This window comes from Periplaneta americana, chromosome 16, assembly GCF_040183065.1.
Source record: "Periplaneta americana isolate PAMFEO1 chromosome 16, P.americana_PAMFEO1_priV1, whole genome shotgun sequence".
Taxonomy (NCBI): domain Eukaryota; kingdom Metazoa; phylum Arthropoda; class Insecta; order Blattodea; family Blattidae; genus Periplaneta; species Periplaneta americana.
Genome location: NC_091132.1, coordinates 54,956,156 through 54,983,148, shown reverse-complemented (window position 1 = coordinate 54,983,148; position 26,993 = coordinate 54,956,156). Strand labels below are relative to the sequence as shown.

Below are 26,993 nucleotides of genomic sequence, written 5' to 3'. Positions count from 1 at the left end.
ACTTCCTGGTTGAACCTCGTACATAGCACATACAAGCTCGTGTCTAGATTTCGAACGTTTGACTAAGTGCAACTACTGGTAACTATTAAATACATAATCCGATTAGAGATGTAATTTGACAACTAACGCCTGAAAACTAGTAAACATATATAAAATTATATTTTAAACTAAAATTGCCTGACAAATAGGGAAGACAATCTATACTATTAAGTAGTTCTTAAATTGCTGTTACACACTGGTCAAATATATTAAACGCCCTAACTGTAATAATGAAAAGCTGTATTGGTATGATGGCTCTAGGAAAAAAACTTGAAAATCCATATAAACTTCAAAATGATAAAAAAATTAGTTTTACTTTAATGCCATAGAAAGTTCGCAAGTACGTAATTGACGAAGGCAAAGTTTATATCCCAAATATAAGTTTCTCCTTTCTACTCCTTATGTTCTTTATATATAATGGTCATGTTGAAAATTAAAGATAAACATCTTCATCGTGAAATAAACTGTGAGTAATTAATTCATCTTAGGTATGCATGTACCGTAAGTTTTCTAACTGAAGACCTAAAGTGAGAAACATCTCAAGTCCAATATTTACCGAATTTGATTTTTTTGCGTGACATAATTATGTTGTTTTTTGCATAGGCTACCATCTTGTAAAAAAATATCTTAAATCCGAATCTAAGCCTGTGTTTTTAAATCATACAAATATTGATTTCAGTGCTCTTACATGGCAAGCCTACATAGTTCTTATGCTCTTCTAAAAATGTTACTTCAGTGGACTCGGGATGTTTGTCAATTCAGATCTTCACTTGAGACACTGCCATTTACTAGAAAGAACATGACTAAGTCGGTAGGTAGTACAGAATATAAGTTATCAAGTTTCGACCCTAGACCCAACATATGTCTCGTTTGTGGTCTCTTCTTAAAATCACTTTCAACTCATAAGCAATAAATATACATAGAGGGGAAAAATGAAATAATGAAGCTGTAATGTATGTATATATCAGCAATTATCAGCAAGAGGCAAAGAATAAATGCATATGGAGCAAAGTAACAACTAACCAAAGGAACAGATATGACATTAGGTGTACTACTAAAAATAATAAAAGCCATATAAAATGAACAAATTCTAAGGAAATTCAATACAGAGGTAAGAATTAAAACACAATTCCGAAAATAAAAATTGCTGATGTGTATGAATTTAAGCAGTCCGTCAAACCATATAGTAGGTAAACACCAACATTTTACTATTATACTGTACGTGAACTTTAATCTCATCTTCCAGCTGGCAAGGGCTCACGTGAGCCCTGTTAAATATTTATATTTGTTTCGATATCTGTGTTCAAATAGTTCGCGAAGAAATATCAATAAAATAAACCCTCTTGTGCAATTTAACATCTTCTATTCTAGATTCTGCTAAAGCGATCGACTGAAAATATAGGAATTTAGCGGTTTTTGCACTACTTGTTGGAAACTTTCTATAATTATTATGACTTCTAAGATTTCGTGGAGAATAACTTAATAGGAAAGAATAATGCCTCTTTGCCATTAACTATAGCCAAAGCCAAAAAAAAAAATTGCGAATTCTATCACCATTAGCAACGCAGAAGCTGAAAGAGGCTTTAGTGTAATAAATGTTATTGCTACTTGTGAAAGAAGTAAGCTTACAGTCTGAAATTTGTCCAGTTTAATTAACAGTAAAATTATCGGCAAACTTATGAAAAAATAGGACATGGTCCTATTTATGTTATCCTGATAAGAAATATCGTTTTGCTACTGACATTCAAATGAATCCATCAGTGAACAAAATGGTAGATTGGAAATTATTTTAAAAGTAAGGAATTATTATTATTATTATTATTATTATTATTATTATTATTATTATTATTATTATTATTATTATTATTATTATTATTATTATTGAAAAGTAACCATTAATTCCCCCTTCCCCTGTTCCTTATGATTCTGCTGACCACCTCTCTCCTCCCCCCCCCCTTTTTTTCGAACACGTTGTTAAACTATTGCCTACATACCCTTGCATCTTCTTTCAAATGCAGAACTCAGAAAGGTGGTTTGTGCCAACTGCAGTGAAGTTAGTTGGGGATACTCGGATTTTGCAGAGCCATTCCCTGCCAAGAGATGGCATGATCACTGGGAATAGTGTGTCAGCATTCTCAGTGCACGCAAGCAATGAGTGACACTGCAGTTTCGATTTAGTTATGTTATGTTGTGTTGTGTTGTGAGAAGTGATTTGGCGGTGAAAGTTAATCTTAAAAGTTTAAGTTAAGTTTAAAGTGCTCCATGTAGGCTACTGCTGTAATGACTTATTCATCTATACAATGCATACATACGGAAACGAAAATCTTGTGCAGCAACAAGACACAAATTTAGGGAAAAGTTTCCAGAGAGGCCTGTTTCAGCTACTAGTACAATAAGAAGATTTTATAAGAAGTTCATGCGGACAGGTTCGGTAAACGATGAAAAACTGAAAAGAGAATGCCGTATTCAGTTGGAAGAGAAATTAGATGAGATTGGTGAAAGATTGGAACACACCCCTGAAAAATCCCTCAAATGTTAGCGCAGGAAACTGGAATAAGTAAAAGTTCTGCTCCTGTAGCGACAAAATTACTTAAATTAAGGCCCTACAGAGTTACTCCAAATTTCATAAAAAGATGTTAAATGTTGTTGCAGTAAATGGAGGACATTTTGAGCAACGAATGTGAGCTTCTTAAGTACTGTAACTTTTAAGCATTGCAACAGTAGTATTGTAAGCTTAAAAGCTTCAGAGATGTGCGTGTTTCTCGCGGTAACCAACACATTGATAGCGAGCCTGGCTCCAGATGAAAACCCGAGCATCCCCAACTAACCTCACTGTACATCACATATTCATTATATACGAGGTCTCGCCTACCTCATTGAATATTACACGACTACTATGAAGTAGCCAATGTGTATTATCATTATTTAATTCGAGAAAAATTCGTTCCGGCATAGCTCAGTTGGAAAGAGCACTCAGCGCGCAGAGCTGAGAGGTCCCGTGTTCGATTCCCGATGCTGGAACCAATTTTTCTCGAATTAAATGATGATAATACACATTGGCTACGTCATAGTAGTCGTGTAATATTCAATGAGGTAGGCGAGACCTCATATATAATGAATATGTGATGTATTAACTGTTAGCAGTTGTCACAAACTGAGGTTGAACATGGCCATAAAGTCATTTAAATATGCGCTCCTGCATGTATGACTTACATTGTCTAAAGTGCAGGTAGTAAGGCCATAAAACATTACAACGAGAGGAGTTCGGCCGGCACCGTGCATTGTGTCCCGGCATAGCTCAGTTGGAAAGACCACTCAGGGCGCAGAGGTGAGAGGTCCCGGGTTAGATTCCCGGTGCCGGAACGAATTTTTCTCGAATTAAATGATGATAACCTCACTGTATTATATCTCCTCTGAATACCTAGTTGTTGCAATAGATATAGCCAGAAGTAATAATGCATCTAGTATTTTCCAAAATGAGTATTCTGAAATCAAGACAACAACACAGCAAACAAGCTACACTCATTCACATCTTAGTACAGGAGAGAGAAGAATTTGTAATTACACGTAACACGCCTTCGTTGGTCCGAAACTCGAGAAAATTGTTACTTATTAATATTATTCTAATCTTTAGAGACATTCAGGATTGTCTTTAACATCACATTCGGCGATCTCTTGCATTTATTATCAATCTCATTCACCAAAGCAAAGATTGGAGTAGCGTAATCACATGCTAGGTTCTTCCGATGCTTCTTGGGCAATTTTCCAGAATTCTTGCTGTGTCTTGGGAAGTGGATATGGCCAGTCCATTATCAGCCACTACATTCTCCACGTAATGTTTATATTTAAGCTGATCAGCAGTTTGGAAATGCTATAATGCTTCTACATGTGTCCTTTTTTATATAAAGTTTTTTCATAAGACATCTAAATGTTGCATATATCCTATAAACAAACACTATATTTAACTAAACTGATCTTTGATGAAACTGTATCCTGATTTTGCGTATTTTTTTTTTTTACTTTTCATTTGCAGTTCATATTATGATCACCAGAATAAATTAATTAGGGGATAATTTTTATGTTTAATCAATAAAAAAGAACTAGGCACATAATATACCATTGTAATGAAATAAATATTAAATAAAAGTAATGAACTATGTATAATTTAGTAGAAACTTTTCAGGTAACATTCATTTCATAAACTAACGTATAATACAGTGGCGTAGCATGAAATTTTCAGCAGGGGAAGCTAACTCAAATTGTCTTCCATGTACATATGAGATAACGTATTGAAAAAATATAGTCTTAAAATAAATAGTAGTCAATGTCAAGTCAGCAGTCCGAAGATTGGTTGGAACCTCGTAAGTAACACCAATAAGGCATCACCTCGAATGGTACGTAGTAAATTACGAGTTCATGGTTTGCACATATCTCTAACAAATAGACACGTATACGTATAATTTAACACTAGCTCACTCTCTGACATATTAACGGTCAATAAATACAGTATTAGTAATCACGTTAATATGCATCTGTCTTGGTTGTGTCCTTCATTGATAGCAAGGAAGTCGGTCGTTTCTTTTTTAAATCACACTTTTGTTCATAAGTCAGTCTTGATAATGGAATTGTCCTAAAAATGCAAGTAAATTAGTGCCAGCAACAGTTATTTCACTCATTATTTATTATATCAGCCACAATGCACACTAACACTTCAACTAAACACAACTCACGAAAGGGATAACTCAGAAACTAAATTATTTTCAATGTTAAAGCTAGCTTCTTGCGAGCTTTGTGACCAGGGTAGTTTTGATAGAAAGAGATGGAAAATCAGCAGGGTGAGTTACACAGAAGAATGAGGGGATTGGAAGCTGGTGTGTACAGGCTTCATGTTTACTGCTGCATCATAAATCATCCTGAGCTGCCGCATCACAATATTTAACACGTAAATATAAATTGTATTAAAATTAATAAATAATTTTGTTCATAAACTGCAGGTTTGTTATGAAATTATTATTAACTGGGGAAGCTGAGCTTTTTAGCTTACATTGACGCTACGCCACTGGTATAATGTTATTCGAAGCAGCTATTCATACGGCATTTGATATTACAGTAACTGTTATCATTATTATTAATCGAAGTTTTTATAGTCATGAAGTCCACACTATTTTATTTCAGTGGCAATTCGTGAAACTATTGCATGAAAGGTCTGAAACTTGAGACATTAAATGATTCTTTCAAAGTGTTTATTTTACATTTATGACTTGTGTGCCTGTGTGTAATTTTTTTTCAATAATCATGGTCATTAAAGAAGGGCGGATCATCATGCGTAGGCCACTGTAGTTTTATTTGACACCATTTCTTCCGAACAAATTATGAACATAGAGTAGAAAATCGTCTGGGTCAATTTTAAGTAATCACAAAATTTTGTCTAATTTTGACATCAAAATATTGAACCAATCTAATATTGCTTTTGAAGTAGAATTCATTATTGTCTTATGTACAATAGGCAAACAGAGAAACAGATAGCATACAAGAAACAATTTTCAAAATCAAGAATGTAAAAAAAAAGTGTATTTTTCCGTGAACATTTTGCTATCGATTATTTCTGCAGCATCTACATTTCGGTTAAAGTGTGATGTGACTGTGTCACCTCCTTTTAGTGCCATATGGTAGGAGCTCCCTTTGATGACCTGGATACTTTCTAGCGTGAGTGAAACAATGCAGACACACTCTGACGAAAATTAATCTGTTGCTATTAACTAATAAAACATATTACAAACCTCATGTAGAGCTTTGCAAAACACATGCATGCAGTGTCTTGAAATGTTCTATATTCCCTCAACAAGGACGTCTCTGGTTCAATCTACTCGTAGTAGCAAAAGTCACCATTAATATCTATTGAATGTCCTCATAGTTTGTTCGCTTATTTTTGGATAGTAATTTGTACGCCTTTTCAGGTTATTTCACAATTTTTCAATGATAAGTTTAAGAGACATAATTGCTTTAAACACAACAATAAACCAGGATATCGTTTCCCTTCCACTATTGCTTCTAGTAAATGAACCATTTACTCACCTAATACTTGTACATTACAAGACCAGTCTTGCTTTTACATTATCATAAACTACAATTCTCATCTGGAGCCTTTTAAATATACAGAGTGACTCAGGAGGAATAGTAAATATTTTAGGAGGTGGTAGTATATACTTCTCTGAATAAAAAAGTTCATATGAACATGTGCCCAATTTTCAATGGGTGTGGAGGCACAGCTGTTTGAATATTACGCACAATAAGTCTTGCAAATTGTATGAAGAAACAACTACATGTTACTGACTACGTATAAAGGAATAGTATGTGTCGCTCTTCTGAGATCATCCAAGGACAGCACTGTTCATAATGGATGTAGAGAAACAACTCTTTGTAGTAAGCCTGTACAGATCCGAGTAATGTTCTTCCAGCATGACGTAGCCCCTGTACATTTTAGCCATCATGACATATAAATTTCACATTCCCTGAACAATGTATCAGCCGCAGTTGTCACGTGCATTGGTCAGCAAGGTCTCCAGACCTTACTCCTGTCGATTTTTGTCCGTGGAGGTGGATGAAAAGCGAAGTGTACAAAAAACATAAGGGATGAATTGGTTGCTTTAATTATGAATAGTGCTTTCCTCATAACAGGATGACAAGATGATCTCATAAGAACAACACTTACTATTGTCAACAGTGTGAAAAAGCGCACTAAACTGTTAAAATGTATTGATACCATGTAAACAAACAACAAGTGTAATCATTAAGTAATTTGTCTTTCGTTCTTACCACTTACAACATTTGTTATGTATAGCATTCAAAGAGCTGTATCACCACACCCACTGAAAATTGGACACATGTTTATATGAACTTTTTTACTCAAAATACCATGATGGGCTGGCCCCATGATTGTTTAACTTAGTTTTTGAATACACCATCAGAAAACTCTCTGTCAACACCAAGGGAACTCTAGAACATCAAATCACACATATGGTTGGTTATGCAGACATTTGCCTGCTTAGCAGAAATAAAAAAAAACAGTGGATGACGTCTACGAAGATATAGGACTGAAAATAAATATAAATAAAACGCAATCAATGACCCCAACCAGCATCAAAGGAAGAATAGATACCTAGTCATATGATCTTGAGAGAATCCGGAATAAAAATAAAATAGCCTTAATTACTTAGGTTCATTCATAACTGATAACACTGTACAAATTGTTGAAATTCAGAGACGATTAAAATTAACAAATATGCATACTATTCATTGCTGAAATAGACGTGAATATTGCAGTCAAAATAAGGTTATACAAAACTTTAATTAGAACAGTATACTTACATATGGTTGCGAAACATGGTGCCTCACCAAGGAAGCAGAGGACAGGAAAGTACTTACAAAAATATTTGGACCAGTTCAAGTTAGCAGACAATAATAAGATATAATCCTTCTCGTTTGCATTAAGTTAGACATGTGTAATGACTTCCTCTTGATCAAATATCGGTACCTAAGAAAGTTCTTAGAGCAAATTTCTCTGCAACCCGAAGGTATGGAAGACTGAGAAAGAGATAGGAAGATGGAGTCAAGAAAGATGCTGTCAACTTGCTCCACTGTCGAAATTGAAAACTGGCGGCAGAAAATAGGAATAGATGGAGGCAGAAAAAACTGAATGCCAAGGCTGAAACCTGAGCTGTAATGCCATTGGATGATTGGATAGTCTATACTACCACACCTTAAAACATTTACTTTTCTCCTGAATCACTCTGTATAAGTTAAATTCGGTGCATCTTAATGTACCTAAAGACACAAGTGAAGATGATTTTTAGGAATGAAACTAAGTATTGTTGAATTAAAGTGCATTCCTAATAGAACTTATTTGAAATTATACTGTTGTTATGAGAAAATGTCCAAACTTCTCCATTGTATAGATGTACATTAATATGTGTTGCCTTCACTGTCTTGCAGCAGAGATCTTAAACTCCGACCAATTATGTTAATACCAGGGAAAAAATGAGTTTTTACACCAATAAAGAACTTACTATACATTTTTCACTTTACTTGTCTCCACATTTAATATGAAAGTATTCGATATTCAACTTATACAATAATGAAATTTTCTGCTTTACTTACTTGTTGTAGTTGTTGCATAATTTCCTGGTAGAGTTACGAATATGACCGTTTTTCCTACATGTTGAGCACCCTCTTGTGTAACCTTCAAAAAGAAAAAATGAAGTGTCACAACGATTCGCAAAAATTTATTTTTTTAAATGTTGCGAATGAAATTAGAGTTTATAATTTATTTTCTTTAGCTACTATTCAAAAGACATACCGTAATTAATTTGCTGTGCACTAAATCCCAAATAAGAATATAGTATGGACTTTCCAAGATTCTCATGAGATAAATTCTTTAGCCAATATAAAAAGGAAAATATTAAGGTTTCATTTATAAAATGTACGGTAAAAGAGATGCATGTTATTAATTTCGCACACATTGACGTAAAATAGTCACTTGTATATTGTAATAACTTGTAACAATACCGGTAATTTTAAAAGTACCTAATCTAAATGTTGTTGTTGTTGTTGTTTTCTAATGCCAGGCGTTTGACAATAAAGTCATTTGACCTCTTGCACTCCAATATTTTTCAAAGATATTATCATGATCAGCCACTGAAGCACAGATTTTGAGGTGTTCCGAATCCATTTCTTGGTTTGAGTTGCACAATGGGCAGTTAGGGGACTGATATATTCCAATTCTATGTAAGTGTCCTAATCTAAATGTTAAAGTATATTATTAGCTTATAATGACACTCTAAGAATATTCCTTTCTTTTTCATTTTAACATTTTGTTAGAATGTTGTTATACATCAATATATTTTCACAGGCATTAAAGTGGATTACAAACGACCATTAGTCCTTTATTAATTATTAATTAATGACAGTTACTAACAATTTGTAAATGGTAGCCAATTATACTGTTAAGGCTAGTTCACAATAAAATTGTGAATGCTCACATTTAAATACATTTATTTTAACAATATTTCTGTTCTCGTTCTTGTTGTCATTTCCGTTCTCATTTATTGTGAACCAAGATTCATTTAGAGAGGTAGAAATTTAAACTGAATTCGCAATGAGGAGTAGAGATAATGATATAAATATCAGTCCATAATCACTTTATTTCCCTTAGAAAAATATTTTTTGCTTGATAGGTACCAACTTTACTGTTTCATTTGTTAGTTTATTTTACATAATACAAAAAGTCACGAAGAGGAAGAAAATTGTCTGATGTTTCTCGCAGTATAACGCCATTCTAAATTTTTTATTTAGAATGAAGATTACCAGTAATAATTTTGAATGCAAAATTAATATAGTGATTCATGTGCATCATTTCCCAATAAACTGACCTATTGAAACTGAATACGAACAAAACTGTATCAATGATTTGGGAGAAATCATTATACATAGACAGACAGACAGACAGACAGACAGACAGACAGACAGGCCTTCTACTCGTCTTTCTGTTTGTTTGTTTCTTTTCTGTCTGTATGTAACGATTTTTTCAAATCATTGGTATCAGTGATACTGAAACGTGATACCATACCGTATTTCCATGAAAATCTCGAAGTAGTTTTTCACAGCATTACAACGTTTCGTATAAAGAGAAAGTAAAACTCTATTGTTTCATATAGGTAGCCTACCATGTACTCATGTTTTGTAACATAGTATTTATGAAAAGTACAAAGAAAAGATGGACACCAATTGTTTCACATAAAATGTATTTTATAACATGCGTTTAAAAAAAAAAAAAAAAAAAAGTAAAAACTGTTTGTTTCATATATCATATAATGTATAGAACGGTTCAGTATAGTATAGACCACATATTCATACGAAAATTTTTGTTCAAAATGATCGACACTACGATCTCCCACAATATGACTGTTTCTCATGGGACACTCTATATTACAACATGTACAGTATGTTATAGAAATGTTTCAGGTTATGAAAATAAAGTGGACAGAGTTATATTTACCTAACTAAATTCTTCTCACAAAAGTGACAAAACTGCATCTTTTAATTACGCTGAATTCATTTATTTCTGAGAAAAATAGTAGCTTTTATTACTGTAACACAATATGCATTAATATTCTTCTTCTTCTTCTTTTTTTTTTTTTTTTTTTTTTGCAATGAGATGAACTTATTTTCAACATAACAATATTAACTTCAACAGCTACTGAACCATGACATACAAAATATTAAGTTCCTGTGAAGATCACCTTCAAGTGGTGAAAATTCAGGCACCTAAACTAACACCATCAGTCAATGCTTGCTTTAGAAATGGCAGTCACAAAAAAAAAAAAAAAAATCTGATGGCTTAAAACCAGAATGCCTTTCCAATTATGCTATCTCCCATGAACTCATTCATTCATATGCACGGAAAGCAAAGAAATAAATTTGTAGCCTACTCTGAGTACAATGTTTTATATATTTTCCACAACTTAATTTGGACGGAAACATATATTTAAAAAAGGACAAGTCCAAATGTAGTCAAATTATATAGGCGAAATATTTATTATTTGCCAGAAAATTCACATACTTACTTCCAAAATCATTACTCCAAAGTTATCAGTTAACACATCATCAGGAAATTCTTCTTTTTGTTGTAACGTGACAGTTGAACCGCTAATTGTAATTGGATAATCAAAGAATGGTGTAAGATCTGAAAATTGAAGAAAAATCAATACATGGATATTTTTTATTCCTGGTTACACTCTTTTAACACTTATATATTACTGAACAGTGGCATACTCTGAATTTTGTTAAGAGTGGGAGGATCATTATTAAAATTGTTTACAATTTACATTATCAGTATTTTAAATTTTGTATATTATTATTAGTAGTATTATTATCATCATCACCATCAGCTGAGTTTTCACACGGGAATGTGAAACTAGTTCCAGGAAGAACGCTCACGATAACATTGTCACACTTCGTCTGCGAAGAAACATTTGCCAATGTGAAATTATCACTAACCTCGCGAGAATCACTACGCGACCTTTTACAAAAAAATTGTAAAACTGAGCTTTGTGGTCACTTAGACATATCAAAGAACCCGGAAGGATAATGTGAAGTTTATATTAAAAATATGAACTGTCAAATGCACAAAACGTTAAACAAACTTTTCACAATAAAGTTAGAACTCAAACGAACGAACAATTGAATACTCTTCTTAAAACGAGCTTAAAATCGACAAATGCAGAATATTTAATATCTGTACTGCAGAACTGTCAAAACAACCTTTTCAATATGTATTTTCACAAGTTAAATTTCATATTGTGTCAGCTTCATTTTATTACAAGGTCAGTACTAGGTGATAGATCTCTCTATAATAAAGATAGCATTGTTATAATGTGAACGTGACGCAGCACCAAGCACAGGAATTAATTATATCGAAGGAGATATGCTTTATTCATAAAAATTTTAATTCCTTTAAAACAAATTTATAATATCACGAGCACAATACTAGGACATCCAATAATATACATTTGAATTATCACAGACTTGCCAAAACTCTCAATACCCCTACAATTCTGGCAGTAATTTATATAATAAACTTCCCCCACATGTCAAGGCACATAACAATAGTATGTTTAAGAAATCTGTTAAAAATATATTACTGACACACATGCGAATGTGTACAAAGGAATATTTAAATATAAAGTTTTAAATTTTAACCATTTATTCTTGTGAGTACTGCCCTTCTGTTTTCTCTTGTTTCATGTGCCTGTAGACCCTACTGGAAGAGAGGCAGCATCAAGACTCAGAAGAAAGAAAATCTAGTGAGCTAGTGTGTGATTACAAAATAATTAATTATGTATCTCTTAAAATAAATTCAGCATCTTATTTACAAGTAACTATTCTAGTGTGTTATGCATTACTCACTGACTTAGTAGTATTAGTAGTACGTTATTTGCTTAGTGATTAAATACATTATATTCTAAGTAACTAGTATTCTATTAAATAAGCATGTGACATGTTACCATAGATTAAGATGACTGTAGCTAATATTGTTGTATCATCGTTAGATTAATGTACACTGACGATGCCATGAATAATTGTATTCCAACGTCTGTCTGTCTGTCTGTCTGTCTGTCTATCTATCTATCTATCTAAGACTCCAGGGATCTGTTTTAGATCCTATATTTATTTAGAAGTAGTCTGTATAGCACTAAATGTGCTGATCGATCAATAAATCACTTTTAAAAAAGATCTTACACTGTCATTATTTATATTAATGATTTACCTTGTATAAAAATTAATAACAACTGTGTACCGTAAAATGGGATAAACAGGGGCGCAATTTTATTATTTTTTATTTCTATGTGTCAAAGAGTAAATATAATAATAAGAGTGTTTATTTGTTCACTCATTATGAATGAAAACATCAACACTCATTATTATATTTAATCTCTGACACAAAGAAATAAAATAATAATAAAACTTTGTCCCTATTCACCTCCTGCGTCCCAATTCACCCCATTTTATGGTACCTTATTTATTTGCTGATGGTGTGGCTATAGCTTAAAGTCTCGGAGTATGGAATGATGGGGATTTGTTGGGATGCCACATGGAAACTGGAGCTCCTGGAGAAAACCCCTGTGTTACCTGGACTACGGACTTACCCAATACTAGTTACAAATCGGAGGTATGCCAGGGATTGAACCCGTGTCCACAGGATTATAAGTCCAGTGGTCTAGCCACTAGATTACCGTGGCAGCTACATCAATATGTTTTCTACCCTAAAGGCTCGGAGTACCAACTTAATTTACAAAAAGTACAGTAATATTATACTTGAGATATCAATCAGTTTTCCAACTTAAAGGATTGGAGTATCAATTTAATTTACAAAAAGTAGAGTGAGGATCCATTCTACGCTTTAAATAACAATTCTGTTTGCAGTTTTTTTGTAAATGTAAATGTCTAATTACTTCATTAAGAGCTATATAATTTTAGAACAGTGATTATTATTATTATTATTATTATTATTATTATTATTATTATTATTATTATTATTATTATTATTATTATTATTATTATTATTATTTGTCTAATGGTGGATAGGTACTTCAATGTTCGTCACTCACTCATATGAAGCCAGTTGTATAGACCAATTTATCGACAGAGTCACTGTCCAGTGTGCGCCATAGGAGGCTGGTCTACTCTACATACACCCGCCATAAGATGAGATGACATGATGAAGATTTGTTGGAATGCCACAGGGGAACCGGAGTTCCCAGAGAAAATCCATAAGAGGCTTGCTCAACATGTCACAAGTCGGAGGTATTCTGGGGATCAAACTTAGGTCCACAGGATTATGAGTCCAGAGCTCTAGCCACTGGACTACCATGACAGCTCGAACAATGAGTATTAGTAGTTCGAAACAAAATACTTCACAGCATAAAATATAGGTATGTATAGTTAATGTTTACCCACATGGTGACAATAGCTTCATTTAATTCATCATCAACTAGTCGCCACTAATATTATTCTATTAATTATGTTGCATGTTTTCTTATTAATTATAAAAAATAGTAACAGACACTCACCTGCACCATCCTTATATACAAGATTTACGGTTGGATTTCCTGAAAAACCTTCTATTAATGTCGCTTCAATGGTATGGAGTTCTCTCTGAAACAGTTAAATGGAGTATACCGTATCTAATATGTTCATAATATACAGAGTGATTCAAAAGTATCTTGACATTTTCCTGATATCGCTGATGCATGGATTTCTTTTATATATAATTGGAAAGAATGCTCACCATACAAGAAAGAATAGCAGTCGTTTCAGCTCGACTACATGGAATGACCTAGTGGAAGTGATTAGATGTGTTGTGTATGTGTGTGGTGGTGGAGGTTGGTTTTCTGTATATTTTGAAGGTGTGTTTGTTGTCAACTTTTGTTATGGTGATGTCTAGAAAATTTATGGAGTTATTGTTTTCAAGTTCCAGTGTGTATTGGAGCACATATAATCACCCCACACAACACAAACATGCTGCATTCAGAACAATGGTACACAGATTACTCAACATACTCATGAGCCAACAAGACTACAATGAAGAAGTGAACACAATCAAATACATAGCACAAGAAAATGGTTACAACCCAAACATAATAGACAACAGCATAAGGAAGATAAAACAAAAACTCAACAAACACAAAAACACACAACACAACACAAACACAAGAACACAAGAAATACATCAGACTAACATACGAAAACAAAAACACATACAAGATCGCATCCTCATTCAGAAAACAGAAATACAACATAACATACAGAACAGAAAACACACTACAAAGACATCTCAACACACAAACAACACAAACAAATAAATACAACCACACAGGCGTATACAAACTCACATGCAATAGTTGCGACAGTTTCTACATTGGACAGACAGGCAGATCATTCCAAACTCGATTCAAAGAACATATTAAAGCAATAACCAGAGGACACAATACATCTACATATGCCGAACACATAACTAATGCTAACCACATATACAATAACATAAATACAGACATGGAAATCCTACACATACAACCCGAAAACCAATAACTCAACACACTAGAACAATATGAAATATACAGACACACTAAAGGACACCCTAATCAAATTCTCAACACACAGATCAATTTCAGAACACACACACTATTTGACACAACTCATACACGAACGCACCCACACAACAGGCAGCGAAGTTGAGATAGCGCCGAGATCTAGTAGGCTCTGAGGATGGTGTCAAATAACACCGAAACAGCTGTAAGCCACACATGCTTGCATAATTAACACGAGTAAGATCGCCATTTAATCAATTATTTATATTAAAGTGTTAAAAGTAGTGTACAAAAGATTCAACATGGATAATATTGTTCTTAAAGAGTCATTCTGTATTATTTTCATATCCTCGTTGCAAAGAAATAAGTGTTTTAACAATGTCTAAAGAACCCATAATAATTGAAAAATTGTTTGGGATCACAATGGTCTTTTTATGAGTGTCATAAATATCTTCGGTGCATTGCTTTCCATATTACGAGGCATGTTAAAAGCTATTCTCTTCTATTTTCCTTGCCAAGGACGACTATACTCGTACAATGAAAATGATAATGTAGAATGAGTTATTAAAAGTAATATAGACCTGTAGTAAGTTTTGACTTCAATTGGCTCCAAGAAAAAAAATGCCTACGCTTCTCGTCTATTATTTAATTATACCAGTATTTCACAAATATTTTACAGGCAACACAATATTTTTTTCTGTTCTGAATAGTCAATAAAATTAAGGAAACTTACTGATCTTAGCTCCAGTGTATAAATTGCTTCCTCAAATAGAGGTGACGCAGGTGTAGATTTCTCAATGTCTGGAATTATTTTTATTTTTGCCTCTCCAAGAAGACTCTTAGTTCCTTTGCCTGTTGGATCTATGTCCTGAAATAAAGTAAAAAATAACATATCTAACAAAATTTACATTAGAACTTAAGAAAAATGGAATGAACAGTTGAATTTATACTAGTGGCAATATATCTTGCGAGTTCAATATCGAATTTTACTAATAGAAGATAAAGCAATTTTAGATAAAGTTTTTTCATTTTTCAGATACTTGAAAAGATATTTTTGACCATTTTCTCTGGATGAAAGTTACCGTAGCCTTCAGAAGCTGTTATTTCATTGCGTTTGTGATTTCAATGTGCTTATCATCGTTTATATTATGAGTTTCAGCGAATGTTCCTGGTGTTTCTGTGGGCCAATCAGCAGTAGATCTGCTCCCCCTCATCACCGTTGCTTGCACTCCCTAGGGGTTTGCTGCAGGTTAGTAGGCTGATCACCCAATGTGTTTCCTGTGTCAGTCTATCCTCGACAGCAGGCAGTAAAGGCACGCAGTGAGTCAACTAAGAATAATTACAGTTCATTCTCTTATGTTGTGTTGTGTTTTGCAATGGTTAAATATTCTGTGCGCGAATGTGTATAAATTTTGAGAAAGTATATACGGAAAAAAAAGTCGTGTGGCAGAACAACGGAAAACTTTAGATGTAAATATTCCGGTCACTCAGTTCTGTTAGACAAACAATACTGTACCAAATTTAGTGGATCAGTTTAATGAAACAGGTTCTGTGAATGACTGGAAAAGCCAATGACAACCTCATGTGCTTACCAAAGAAAATCTACATGAAGTAGGAACTGCCCTCGGATGTTAAGATACTGTGAGGAGGGTGCGTACCAAATGCTATTAACAGAGCTCGGATTTCCATGTAAATGCGTGTTTTTAAATAAGCTGATCACACTTCTCAAACTTTGCAAATATTCGTTTTATAACTTATCGATTCCAAATAATCATACTTTCCCCCTTTTTTGGGAGTAAATTCATGCACAATGCATATTTTTTAATTTTAAATTTAATAGCCCATATTTAGACTTTTATATTGCATATTATTGCACAATATCATGACGACATAGAATACATGACAAGAAAATTAAAAGAGGAATACGAACGTTGGGGATTGATGATAAATATAAAGAAAACTAACTATTTATGTAATGGCGAGGAGATAGAACCATTGCAACTAGACAATGGAGAAATTATAGAACCAAGTACGGAATGTATATATATTTAGGGACGAAAATAGATCAATTTGGAAAAAGTAATCCAGAAATTGAACATAGAATTTCCGAAACAAAGAAAGCAATTAATGCTCTAAATTCTCTTTGGTGGAATAAACATAGAATAACAAGAAAAAGGAAACTGCAAATTTATAAAACAGTAATTCAAAGTATTTTTTCTTACCTATGGCGCAGAAGTATGGAAAATTTCTACAAGGGAACAAAATGAAAATTTGGCTACAGAAATGGATGTTTTAAGAAGATCAGCAGGGAAATCAAGAAAAGAAAGAGTAAAAAATAGACATATAAAAGAAATTATGAAAGTAGAGGAAGAACCAAACATTATTGACGTTATGGAGAAGAAAAGACTACAATGGTATGGACATGTAAAGAGAATGACAGAGGAACGACTACCACGATAAATTATGGAATGGATACAGACAGAAAGAAGGCAAAGAGGTCGTCCAGCAAAGACGTGGATGGAACACTGCCATGACGTCAAGGAATTTGACAACAGAACAGTGGATGGATAGGGAGGTTTGGCATTTGGTTTCCGGAAGACAGCATCAGCAGTCATGAAACCGGAACAAGAAGAGAGATGATATTGCATATTATTGTTTTAGAGTTTTTTGCAAAATGTCTGTTTTAGGAAAATAGGGGAGCAGGAACTGCGCATCAACCCCCTTCCTGGAGGACCAGGATTTTTTCTATTAGGATTTTCTCCCTTAGCCGATCAGTTACAGTTTTAAGGCAAATGTCAGGTAATTCCATGGCGAATCTTCAGACTCATATCACTAAATAAGCTATCATGTCGCTATCACCTGTTTCATCGAAGCTAGATAATCTCGCAGATGATACTACGTCTTTAGGTAACCAATTCAATATGATGACAATGATAACAATGGTGGTACTGATGATAATGACAACTCCCGTGGTGATGGTAGTGACGATCATGATGTAGAAGGGGAGAAAAAAGAAGAGGAAAGAGTGACAGGGGATTTCATTTTACGTTGGCTGGTCCATCGCAGGATAGCAAACCCCGCTGAAAGGTGGCTCAAGACCATAGAATCTAATGGTCTTTACTTTGAAGACTAGATTAATTTCTTGTCACAAGACACTCCAACTAAAATTTTGCTCCAAAACCGACAATACCAGTACCTTTGAAGTAGTGTCTGTACATACGAAGGTTGAAATTTATAACTTTTACAAGAGTCAGTACCGGTATTGCTTTGTTATGGAAGCAAAAAAGTCAGAAGCTGAGTAGCCTACATGCGTGACTCTCGATTTCCTCCCGCTGTCAATTTTTATTCCTGTTTCCTTCCGAAGCAATAACTGTAAATATACCGATTACCTCCTCACTGCTACATCAAAATACAGTGATTTCTTCCTATAAAAGTCTTTTTTTCATTACGGATGTTTAATTCTTCTATGGGCTGAAAAAAATGCCAGTGCTGTTCGAACCACAAATGCATGTGAAATTTTCATGCCAAATTTAACAGTTGTTCTTATTGTTCACACCGCAACATCTTTGTAGGCCTATTTCTAGATGTTTTACATAAAGTACAGGCAGACTTCCTTACTTACTTATGGCTTTTAAGGAACCCAGAGGTTCATTGCCGCCCTCACATAAGCCTGCCATCGGTCCCTATCCTGAGCAAGATTAATCCAGTCCCTACCATCATATCCCACCTCCCTCAAATCCAGTTTAATATTATCCTCCCATCTACGTCTCGGCTTCCCCAAGAGTCTTTCTCCCTCCGGCCTCCCAACTAACACTCTATATACATTTCTGGATTCATCCATACATGCTACATGCCCTGCCCATCTCAAACATCTGAATTTAATGTTACTAATTATGTCAGATGAAGAATATAATGCTTGCAGTTCTGCGTTGTGTAACTTTCTTCATTCCCCTATAACTTCATCCCTCTTAGCCCCAAATATTTTCCTAAGAACCTTATTCTCAAACATCCTTAATCTCGTTCCTCTCTCAAAGTGAGAGTCCAAGTTTCACAACCATACAGAACAATCGCTAATATAACTGTTTTATAAATTCTAACTTTCAGATTTTTTGACAGCAGACTAGATGACAAAAGCTTCTCAACCGAATAATAACACGCATTTCCCATATTTATTCTGTGTTTAATTTCCTCCCGAGTGTCATTTATATTTATTACTGTTGCTTCAAGATATCTGAATTTTTTCACGTCTTCAAAGGATAAATCTCCAATTTTTATAGTTCCATTTCGTACAATATTCTGGTCACGAGACATAATCATATACTTTGTCTTTTCGGGATTTACTTCCAAACCTATCGCTTTACTTGCTTCAAGTAGAATTTCCGTGTTTTCACTAATCGTTTGTGGATTTTCTCCTAACATATTTACGTCATCTGCATAGACAAGAAGCTGATGTAACCCGTACAATTCCAAACCCTCTCTGTTATCCTGAACTTTCCTAATGGCATATTCTAGAGCAAAGTTAAAAAGCAAAGGTGATAGTACATCTCCTTGCTTTAGCCCACAGTGAATTGGAAAAGCATCAGATAGAAACTGGCCTATATGAACCCTGCTGTAACTTTCACTGAGACACATTTTAATTAATCGAACTAGTTTCTTGGGAATACCAAATTCAATAAGAATATTATATAAAACTTCTCTCTTAACCGAGTCATATGCCTTTTTGAAATCTATGAAAAACTGATGTACTGTATCTTATACTCCCATTTTTTCTCCAATATCTGTCGAATACAAAAAAATCTGATCAATAGTCGATCTATTACGCCTAAAACCACACTGATGATCCCTAATAATGTCATCTACATATTGAGTTAATCTTCTCAAAAGGATATTCGACAAAATTTTGTAGGAAAGTACAGGCAGACACATAAATAAATATAAATTACACCTTTATCAATCCAGCTCAGACTACAAAGACTTCCACACAAAAGAAAATCAGTTATTTAATGAATAAAACTGAAGAATTAGATATTGGAAAGATCAATGATTCACATTATTGCAATGCCATGTTTTACAAGGCCCTTCCCAATGTTTTCATGTAGAAGAAACAAACAACTGTTTTTAATAACATTTATACATACCGTACTTAAAATATTTTAATTGTCATGACTGACTGGAGAAAGATAACCCTAGTCTACAAATACATCATTTTAAACACACTTAAGGTATTTCCTATAATATGATTTGGTTATTTGACAGTCCAAAGTCTGTGTAAAGTGTGACAGAAAATTGTATGCCTGGTTAAGGAATATATGCTATGGAAGGAATGGACTACAATAAATATGAATAATGAAAAATTGGGAAGGAAAAGAGTTGTGCCCTTTCTGGGGAGGGGATCAGCATCACCCAGAGTACATGTAGATTCCTTCGCACGTTCTTTTCCACTCTTTTGGCACATTTTGGTTCTGCCAGTGCACTATTTTTACTTTCATTACCATATTATATTGTATTTCTGCTTTCAATAAGAACACATGTACTCATGATAAAGTAGGCATCAGCACGTATCCTTATTGGAAATTGTACACATTCGAATATTCCTGGTGTGTCTCTAATGTGTTCATAACCATATACAATGTGTTCCTGGAGTTCGTCCAACAAGACTGAAATACACAAAATATTTCTAATATCCCAAACAAAAAAATCCAAAGAACAGCTGTAGTGCGGAAGGATTAGACCATTAGAACAATGGAAAAAATCCATGACTCCATCGGGAATCGAACCTGCGACCTTCTGGCTTGCAGTGTTACGCCTTAACTGTGGCGCTACCGCAAGCTCGCATATGAAAAAGTAGTGTATAAATAAATCCATTGTATAATGTAGAAGAACGTTCACATTGTTTATTTTATTGTTTTATTGTATGTCTATTTAATGTTACTTATAATTTAATGACGAATTCCACAAAAACTGTAATACAGTATACTCTCTAATAACAGGCGCGGTTTATCCGGTTTACAGATTACCCGTGCATGGCTTACGCTCGAAAATAATTAATTGCTTATTAATATAAAGTTACCTCTGATTGAAGTTCTAGCTGATATGTACAGTCTCAGAAAAAAGTTTTGTCACACAGATATTTTATGTTCCAGAAAGGAGGCAGTGCGCATGATCGGACATACAACGAAACAGAACTAATTTTATTACCTCAACTAGTCGTTCTCTTGTGAACCAGGTCGCTCGTCCTCTGATCATGCGCACTGCCTCCTTTCTGGGACTTATAAAATATGTGCGACAAAACTTTTTCTAAGACTAAATATAATGACGACTTTATTAGCTTCACAATTCCTTCAATTATTACATGTATTCGAAGATTCTTAAATTTTGCAGCGAAAATTATTATGATTTTCAGCAGCACATTCGTAGGCCTACAAGTACGTACCAGTATATCATCTAACAAATCCAAGAATATGAGCCAAGCTGTTCGATGATGGTAAGCGTGCTATGTTTAGACTTTCTTCTTCAAATAATATTTTACGAGACGTAAAGACTATAGTGTGAGAAGGAATTCGAAGAAACGATTCTGGCGAAATCACCTTTCAAAATATTTATTTTCGCATAGCAGTATTGCCATTATAATGACAATTATCTTATATTCCAGCAGTTTGAGAAGTATTATACGTGAACACAGTTATTTTTAAATTATTCATTTAGTATTGCAAATTATAAATAACTTTTGGTTAGTTATTCAAAACTGCATAGGCCTAGTATATAACAGCTTCTGTTGTGAAATAATGTTATTGCATTTATTAAAAGGATAAATAAGAATGTAAATAATTATTGTAACTCAATTTTATCATTTAAAATTCATTTTGTTCACCCTTGTCTTTTACTCACTGCCGCCTGTATAGCAATATACATTGGAGCTAGGTAGCATGCGAAGTAGTCGAACCAAGGAACTTAGAATACTCGTAGTCGAACGTCATTCACGAACTGTTTGTTATGGATCCCTACAGTAGCCGGTAGCTGAGGCTCAGATTCCTCCGACTCTCCTTTCACAAAGGGACATTCCTTTTTCCATCCCCTCAACAGGGAACCGTCAACTTCGGAGCAGTAAAGCTTAGTTCACAACTTGCGTCATTTGCGCGCTGTTTGTTATGCATCCCTACAGTAGCCGGTAGCTGCGGCTCAGATTCTTCCGATTGTTCTTTCACAAAGGGACATTCCTTTTTCCATCCCCTCAATAGGGAACCGTCAACTTCGGAGCCGTAAAGCTTAGTCCACAACCTGCGTCATACACGCGCTGTTTGTTATGGATCCCTACAGTAGCCGATAGCTGCGGCTCAGATTCCTCCGATTGTTCTTTCACAAAGGGACATTCCTTTTTCCATCCCCTCAACAGGGAATCGTCAACTTCGGAGCAGTAAAGCTTAGTTCACAACCTGTGTCATTCACGCGCTGTTTGTTATGGATCCCTATAGTAGCCGGTAGCTGCGGCTCAGATTCCTCAGACTGTCCTTCCACAAAGGGACATTCCTTTTTCCATCCCCTCAATAGGGAACCGTCAACTTCGGAGCAGTAAAGCTTAGTTCACAACCTGCGTCATTCACGCGCTGTTTATTATGGATCCCTACAGTAGCCGATAGCTGTGGCTCAGATTCCTCCGATTGCTCTTTCACAAAGGGACAGTCCTTTTTCCATCTCCTCAACAGGGAACCGTCAACTTCGGACCAGTAAAGCTTAGTCAACAACCTGCCGTTTTAATTTGAAGTCCAGTATAATTTTTTTCATTATTTCTTGTCACTTTATATTGTTGTTGTTCTTTAGTCAACTGTCCGAAGACAGTTCTGAACCTCACAAGTAATACCAATGAGGCACTACTCATGAGGCAATTAAGCCAGGAGATAATGAGTTAGGATGGCCAGTTCCTTTCTCCCTCCATTGCATACATCGCAGACTAACTACATATTACACTAATCAGATTTCAGATGCATACAAACAATATTGTTCTTCTTTTGGCACATATCGTCACATGACTCCAGTGAGATGTACTGCCTGATAATAGATATACATTGCAATCTTAGAACAGAGGACGAGCGACCTGGTTTACAAGAGAACTACTAGTTGAGGTAATAAAATTAGTTTTGTTTCATTGTATGTCTGATCATGCGCACTGTCTCCTTTCTGGGACTTATACTGTGCGACAAAATTTTTTTCTAAGACTGTACATTTCAATAATGTAATATGTGAATGTTTAATTAATTATTTCTAGCTGTAAGTGTGGAGACAGATTTTCTGCTCTAATTGACTTATGCATGGACAACCTTGCACCGCTACCCCTCTTTCGGTGCTTCCTGGGTAGGGGGAGGGAAGTAACTTGTGAACAGAAAAATCTGCTCGTCGAATGTGCTTGCCCGTACAGGCTTGGCATGCACCACTGTGCTACTGTCATGCAGATGGTCAGTCTGTTTTCATGTACATTTGCTGTCTACTTGTTGTTCTCACAGTAGTCGTACCGGAATGTTAAAAAAGTGTATGTTAGTAATCATGTCATGCAAAAGAATAAACTTTCGCATTACCCGTTTTTCCCATTATCCAGGTACCTCTTCTCGGCCATTAGCCCAAATATCGAGAGTATACTGTAGGTTAGGTAACAGTGGCTAGTAGTGGGTTAGGGACGATTCTTTGCATGTCGGCCATACTGAGGCTTATTGTGCACCCCGAATTTTATGGGATGAATGAGGATGAAGTGTACCAGCCCACCGACCGCATGTGACTCCTCACCCGCTCATTCAATGGGGGACCCCCTACCTCCCCCCAAGTTCGTAACGCCAAGGTGACCAAGCGGCACAAGATCTATTCCAATGTATTCAAAGCACCCTTGAAAGTGCTCTTAAGGAATGAATCCTGGCAAAGATATTGTGGAAGGCTGGGAACCCAGGGACGGTTGCGGAGAGAACGCCCTCCCTCCCTCAAGCGGACGAAGACATGGGTCTTGACCTGAATATGTCTACGGAATGAGATGAAGAAGATGAATGATATGAAATCTAAATTCTTTTTCTACACGGGAGGGGAAAGGATATGGACAATGGCAATGAAAATTCCAACCCAGCATTTGCCTAAGTAACTGTGGAAAACCACAGAAAAGTCACAGTCAGGTTGGTCCGTGGTTCGATTCACGGACGGACCTCCTGAATGCGAGTCCCATGCGGAATGCATGAGCCACCTCACTCGGTAAAGTATATTGTAAATACAGGGATATAGGGATCAGTGAGTGAGTGAGTGAGTGAGTGAGTGAGTGAGTGAGTGAGTGAGTGAGTATTCCTAATTTCTTGTATTTTTTTACTATTTGGATATTTTGTAATAAACTGATTTAAAGTGAGTGAGTGAGTGAGTGAGTGAGTGAGTGAGTGAGTGAGTGAGTGAGTGAGTGAGTGAGTGAGTGAGTGAGTGAGTGAGTGGATGAGTGAGTGAGTAAATACAAAATTGATGTCAACTTCATACAAGTACAAAAATGATCTTAACTTAATATAGGCTAAATACAAAATTAATGTTATCTTCACATTTTAATTAATTCAATTTCAATTTTAAATGAGAAAGTAATTGATATGAAAACTTACCGTTGCAATTAAAGTAAATTCAAGCGGCTCTTCAATCCTTAAAGTTTTACTTGTACTTATGTCAATAGTCCAGTTTTTCTCGATTCTTTCTGATAACTTAATACTGAACTCTTCTGTATTTCCAGGGTCAGTGATTTCCAAACTACTTTCATAATGGCTGTACTGAACATCATAATCCATTACATTAATGATTTGAGTATCACACCCTCCAAAAAGTGTAAAATGTGCTGGTAATGGAACAGGAACTGTGACTTCATAATAATCGCTCTCAAATTTGGGAGGGTAGTTATTTGTAAATATATCTATTGTTGCTCTCACTTCCTGTAAAACAATAGAAGATTCTCTGTTAAATGACATTTTTGTGCATATCATACCACAAACTACATAAATCAAATGAACAAAACTTACCAATCTCGAGGTCTTTGATGAACCAGTGCATGAAGCAAGCAGCACTATACTTACAGAATCAAACACGGTACCCTGAAATTATAAAACATTATTACGATCTTCTTGTTCCAGCAGTAACTAGTCGTAACCACATGTCTACCTACCTACCTACCCACCCACCCACCTATCCATCCATCCATCCATCCATCCATCCATCCATCTATCTATGTATCTATTTATTTCTCATCAATCTTGTCTGGATGTGGCGGATTTGATGCATTCCAGTTCAAATCCGTCATTCCCATATCCAATACAGTTGAAGATCAGGCACCAAAAAGAAAAGATGTTATCATGTGCCTTACTGTTTTTGCTTTTAATTAGCTTTGTCTTTTAGTTTCACTAAACAAAAACATCCTCTCGGTTCCTTTACATCCATTTAGAATTGATTCAATGTTCTACATTGATCTAAAGCTGTGCTGACACAAATTTGATGTAATTCCCTATCTATGTGTGCTTTCGCTTAACATTTGAAGACAATTGACGATAAATAGGGAATTCTCTTGTTCCCAGTCTGAACCCCTTGGGGTATCATGATGAGTTAAAATTTACCTCTTTATCGGTCATATCAGAGAATCAATACCTATCCAAATAAAAAATATATATAATTTTGTGCCCCTTGTCTGCTTTATGCCTGCTTATGCCATACCCACTTTTTAAATACGACTTGAAAAATAACACACATAATACTGTATATTAATTATGTCATTTTTATTTTATGTATAGAATACAATACAATCTCGCAATAAATCATTTTTGGACTTGAAGGATAATATTTTGAGAGAAGCGTATTTTAAAAATTAACAGATTGTTCTTTCCAGTAGGCTTAACATACATACTACTGTACATTCACGACATGATAATACAGATATAATTGTGTTAATATTGGCAGGCGTTTTGGCTAAGGTCATTAATTCATGTAAGTGACGCTATGTAAAGATTAATCTTTAGGGACTAGGAAAGCTTAGTAAAGACAATAATTCGTTTTGGTTTTCTATAGTTGAATTGCTGAGATCTCCTTAAGTCAAGAAGCAAAAAGGAAAACCTGAGCAACGCCTGGTGTTTTTAGCTAGTATTGGAATAAATGTTAAATAATTTCTAGCAACTTTCATGCAACTTTTCACTGCTTGTGCACTTTGTGTTCTGGTAAAATGTATGGCCTTAACTCTGCCAGTATAAATAAATAAACAAATGCATACATTTACAATATTGTATCATTTTATCATTGATAAAGTTATACCTACGGACTCTTTGCAACTTCGAGTTTAATAAAATGGCTATACCTGATGGCTCTCGTTTTTCTTGGTGGATTTAACTAACAATAAAACATAACCATATAGTTCCTTTGTACTTTTCCTTTCATCTTCTTAGAGTTCCATTTAAGCTCCTCACTATTGTCATTTGATCTCCAATACCTTATGCACTGTCCATGTTCTTAGCTGTGGTCGTCAACAAATCGTCATCAATCGGGGTATTATCACTTCGTAAGATTTGAGTTGATACGAGATTTCCCTATGACAGGTTTAGCCTACCAATCTGAAGACTGTTAAGACTGGTAGTGGGGCTGTCACTTTAACACATCCAGAACTACCTTTAACCTTCAGTTTTCGCCGCATTTCAGAATTCTTGTTAGGCCTTCAGAGCTACTATAACGACCAAGGGCTCTCGAAGTCCCATTATTGCCTCACCCTAACAGGCAATCCCCTGCTTTGTGTTGCTTATCTCCTACATAGTTCAACATGACGTATAAAAATGTATTTATTTATATCTCTTACCTGATGTTCCTCAAACTCCGAATACGACTCCACTAAAAATATGTCAAGGTTTGGTTTATTGTATTGAAAATCCAGATATAACGTCTGTTCATTACCTTTAATAATAAAAAATGCATTTAAATCAAAATTATACTTGCAATACAGAATTAAGTTACATTAAAAATCTATGATACACTATTTTCTCAATATCTTTACTTAAAACCATAAGTAAACAATCTTCAGTCATTAAAGTCTCCGAATTCATGGAAGTACATATTCAAACATGAGATTTTAAGGTGTAAAAATAGTGTAACGAAATAAATTGTTGCAATGAATATTAAAGAAAAATGGGCACTCCTTAATTTTGTTTCCAGTAAAGATACAAAAGAATCACTATCTAAGCTACCATAACAATCACAAATTAAGTGTGCCTCAAATTCTGTATTCAGAACAATCCTCCTCATAGATCTTGTTTTATAAAGGTTTGTAGGACATTAGAG

At 34.8% G+C, this 26,993-nt stretch overlaps 1 protein-coding gene and 1 long non-coding RNA gene across 22 annotated transcripts in view; one reads left to right on the top strand and one right to left on the bottom strand.

Moving 5' to 3' along the window:
* The window catches only part of LOC138716288 (uncharacterized), a 68,224-nt gene extending 55,955 nt beyond the window's left edge, over positions 1-12,269 (top strand). The window contains exon 4 of the long non-coding RNA XR_011336627.1: positions 11,852-12,269. This is a non-coding gene — a long non-coding RNA (uncharacterized lncRNA). The remainder of the gene's footprint in view (positions 1-11,851) is intronic.
* Positions 1-26,993, bottom strand: part of LOC138716285 (uncharacterized) — a 96,294-nt gene that overhangs the window by 49,299 nt on the left and 20,002 nt on the right. For all 21 annotated transcript variants that reach the window (XM_069849199.1, XM_069849210.1, XM_069849197.1 and 18 more), the window contains exons 3-9: positions 26,515-26,609; positions 24,704-24,775; positions 24,296-24,616; positions 15,418-15,552; positions 13,668-13,752; positions 10,662-10,780; positions 8,197-8,278 (exon numbers count right to left, since the gene is read on the bottom strand). In XM_069849199.1, the coding sequence (XP_069705300.1) occupies positions 8,197-8,278; positions 10,662-10,780; positions 13,668-13,752; positions 15,418-15,552; positions 24,296-24,616; positions 24,704-24,775; positions 26,515-26,609 (909 nt within the window). The remainder of the gene's footprint in view (positions 1-8,196; positions 8,279-10,661; positions 10,781-13,667; positions 13,753-15,417; positions 15,553-24,295; positions 24,617-24,703; positions 24,776-26,514; positions 26,610-26,993) is intronic.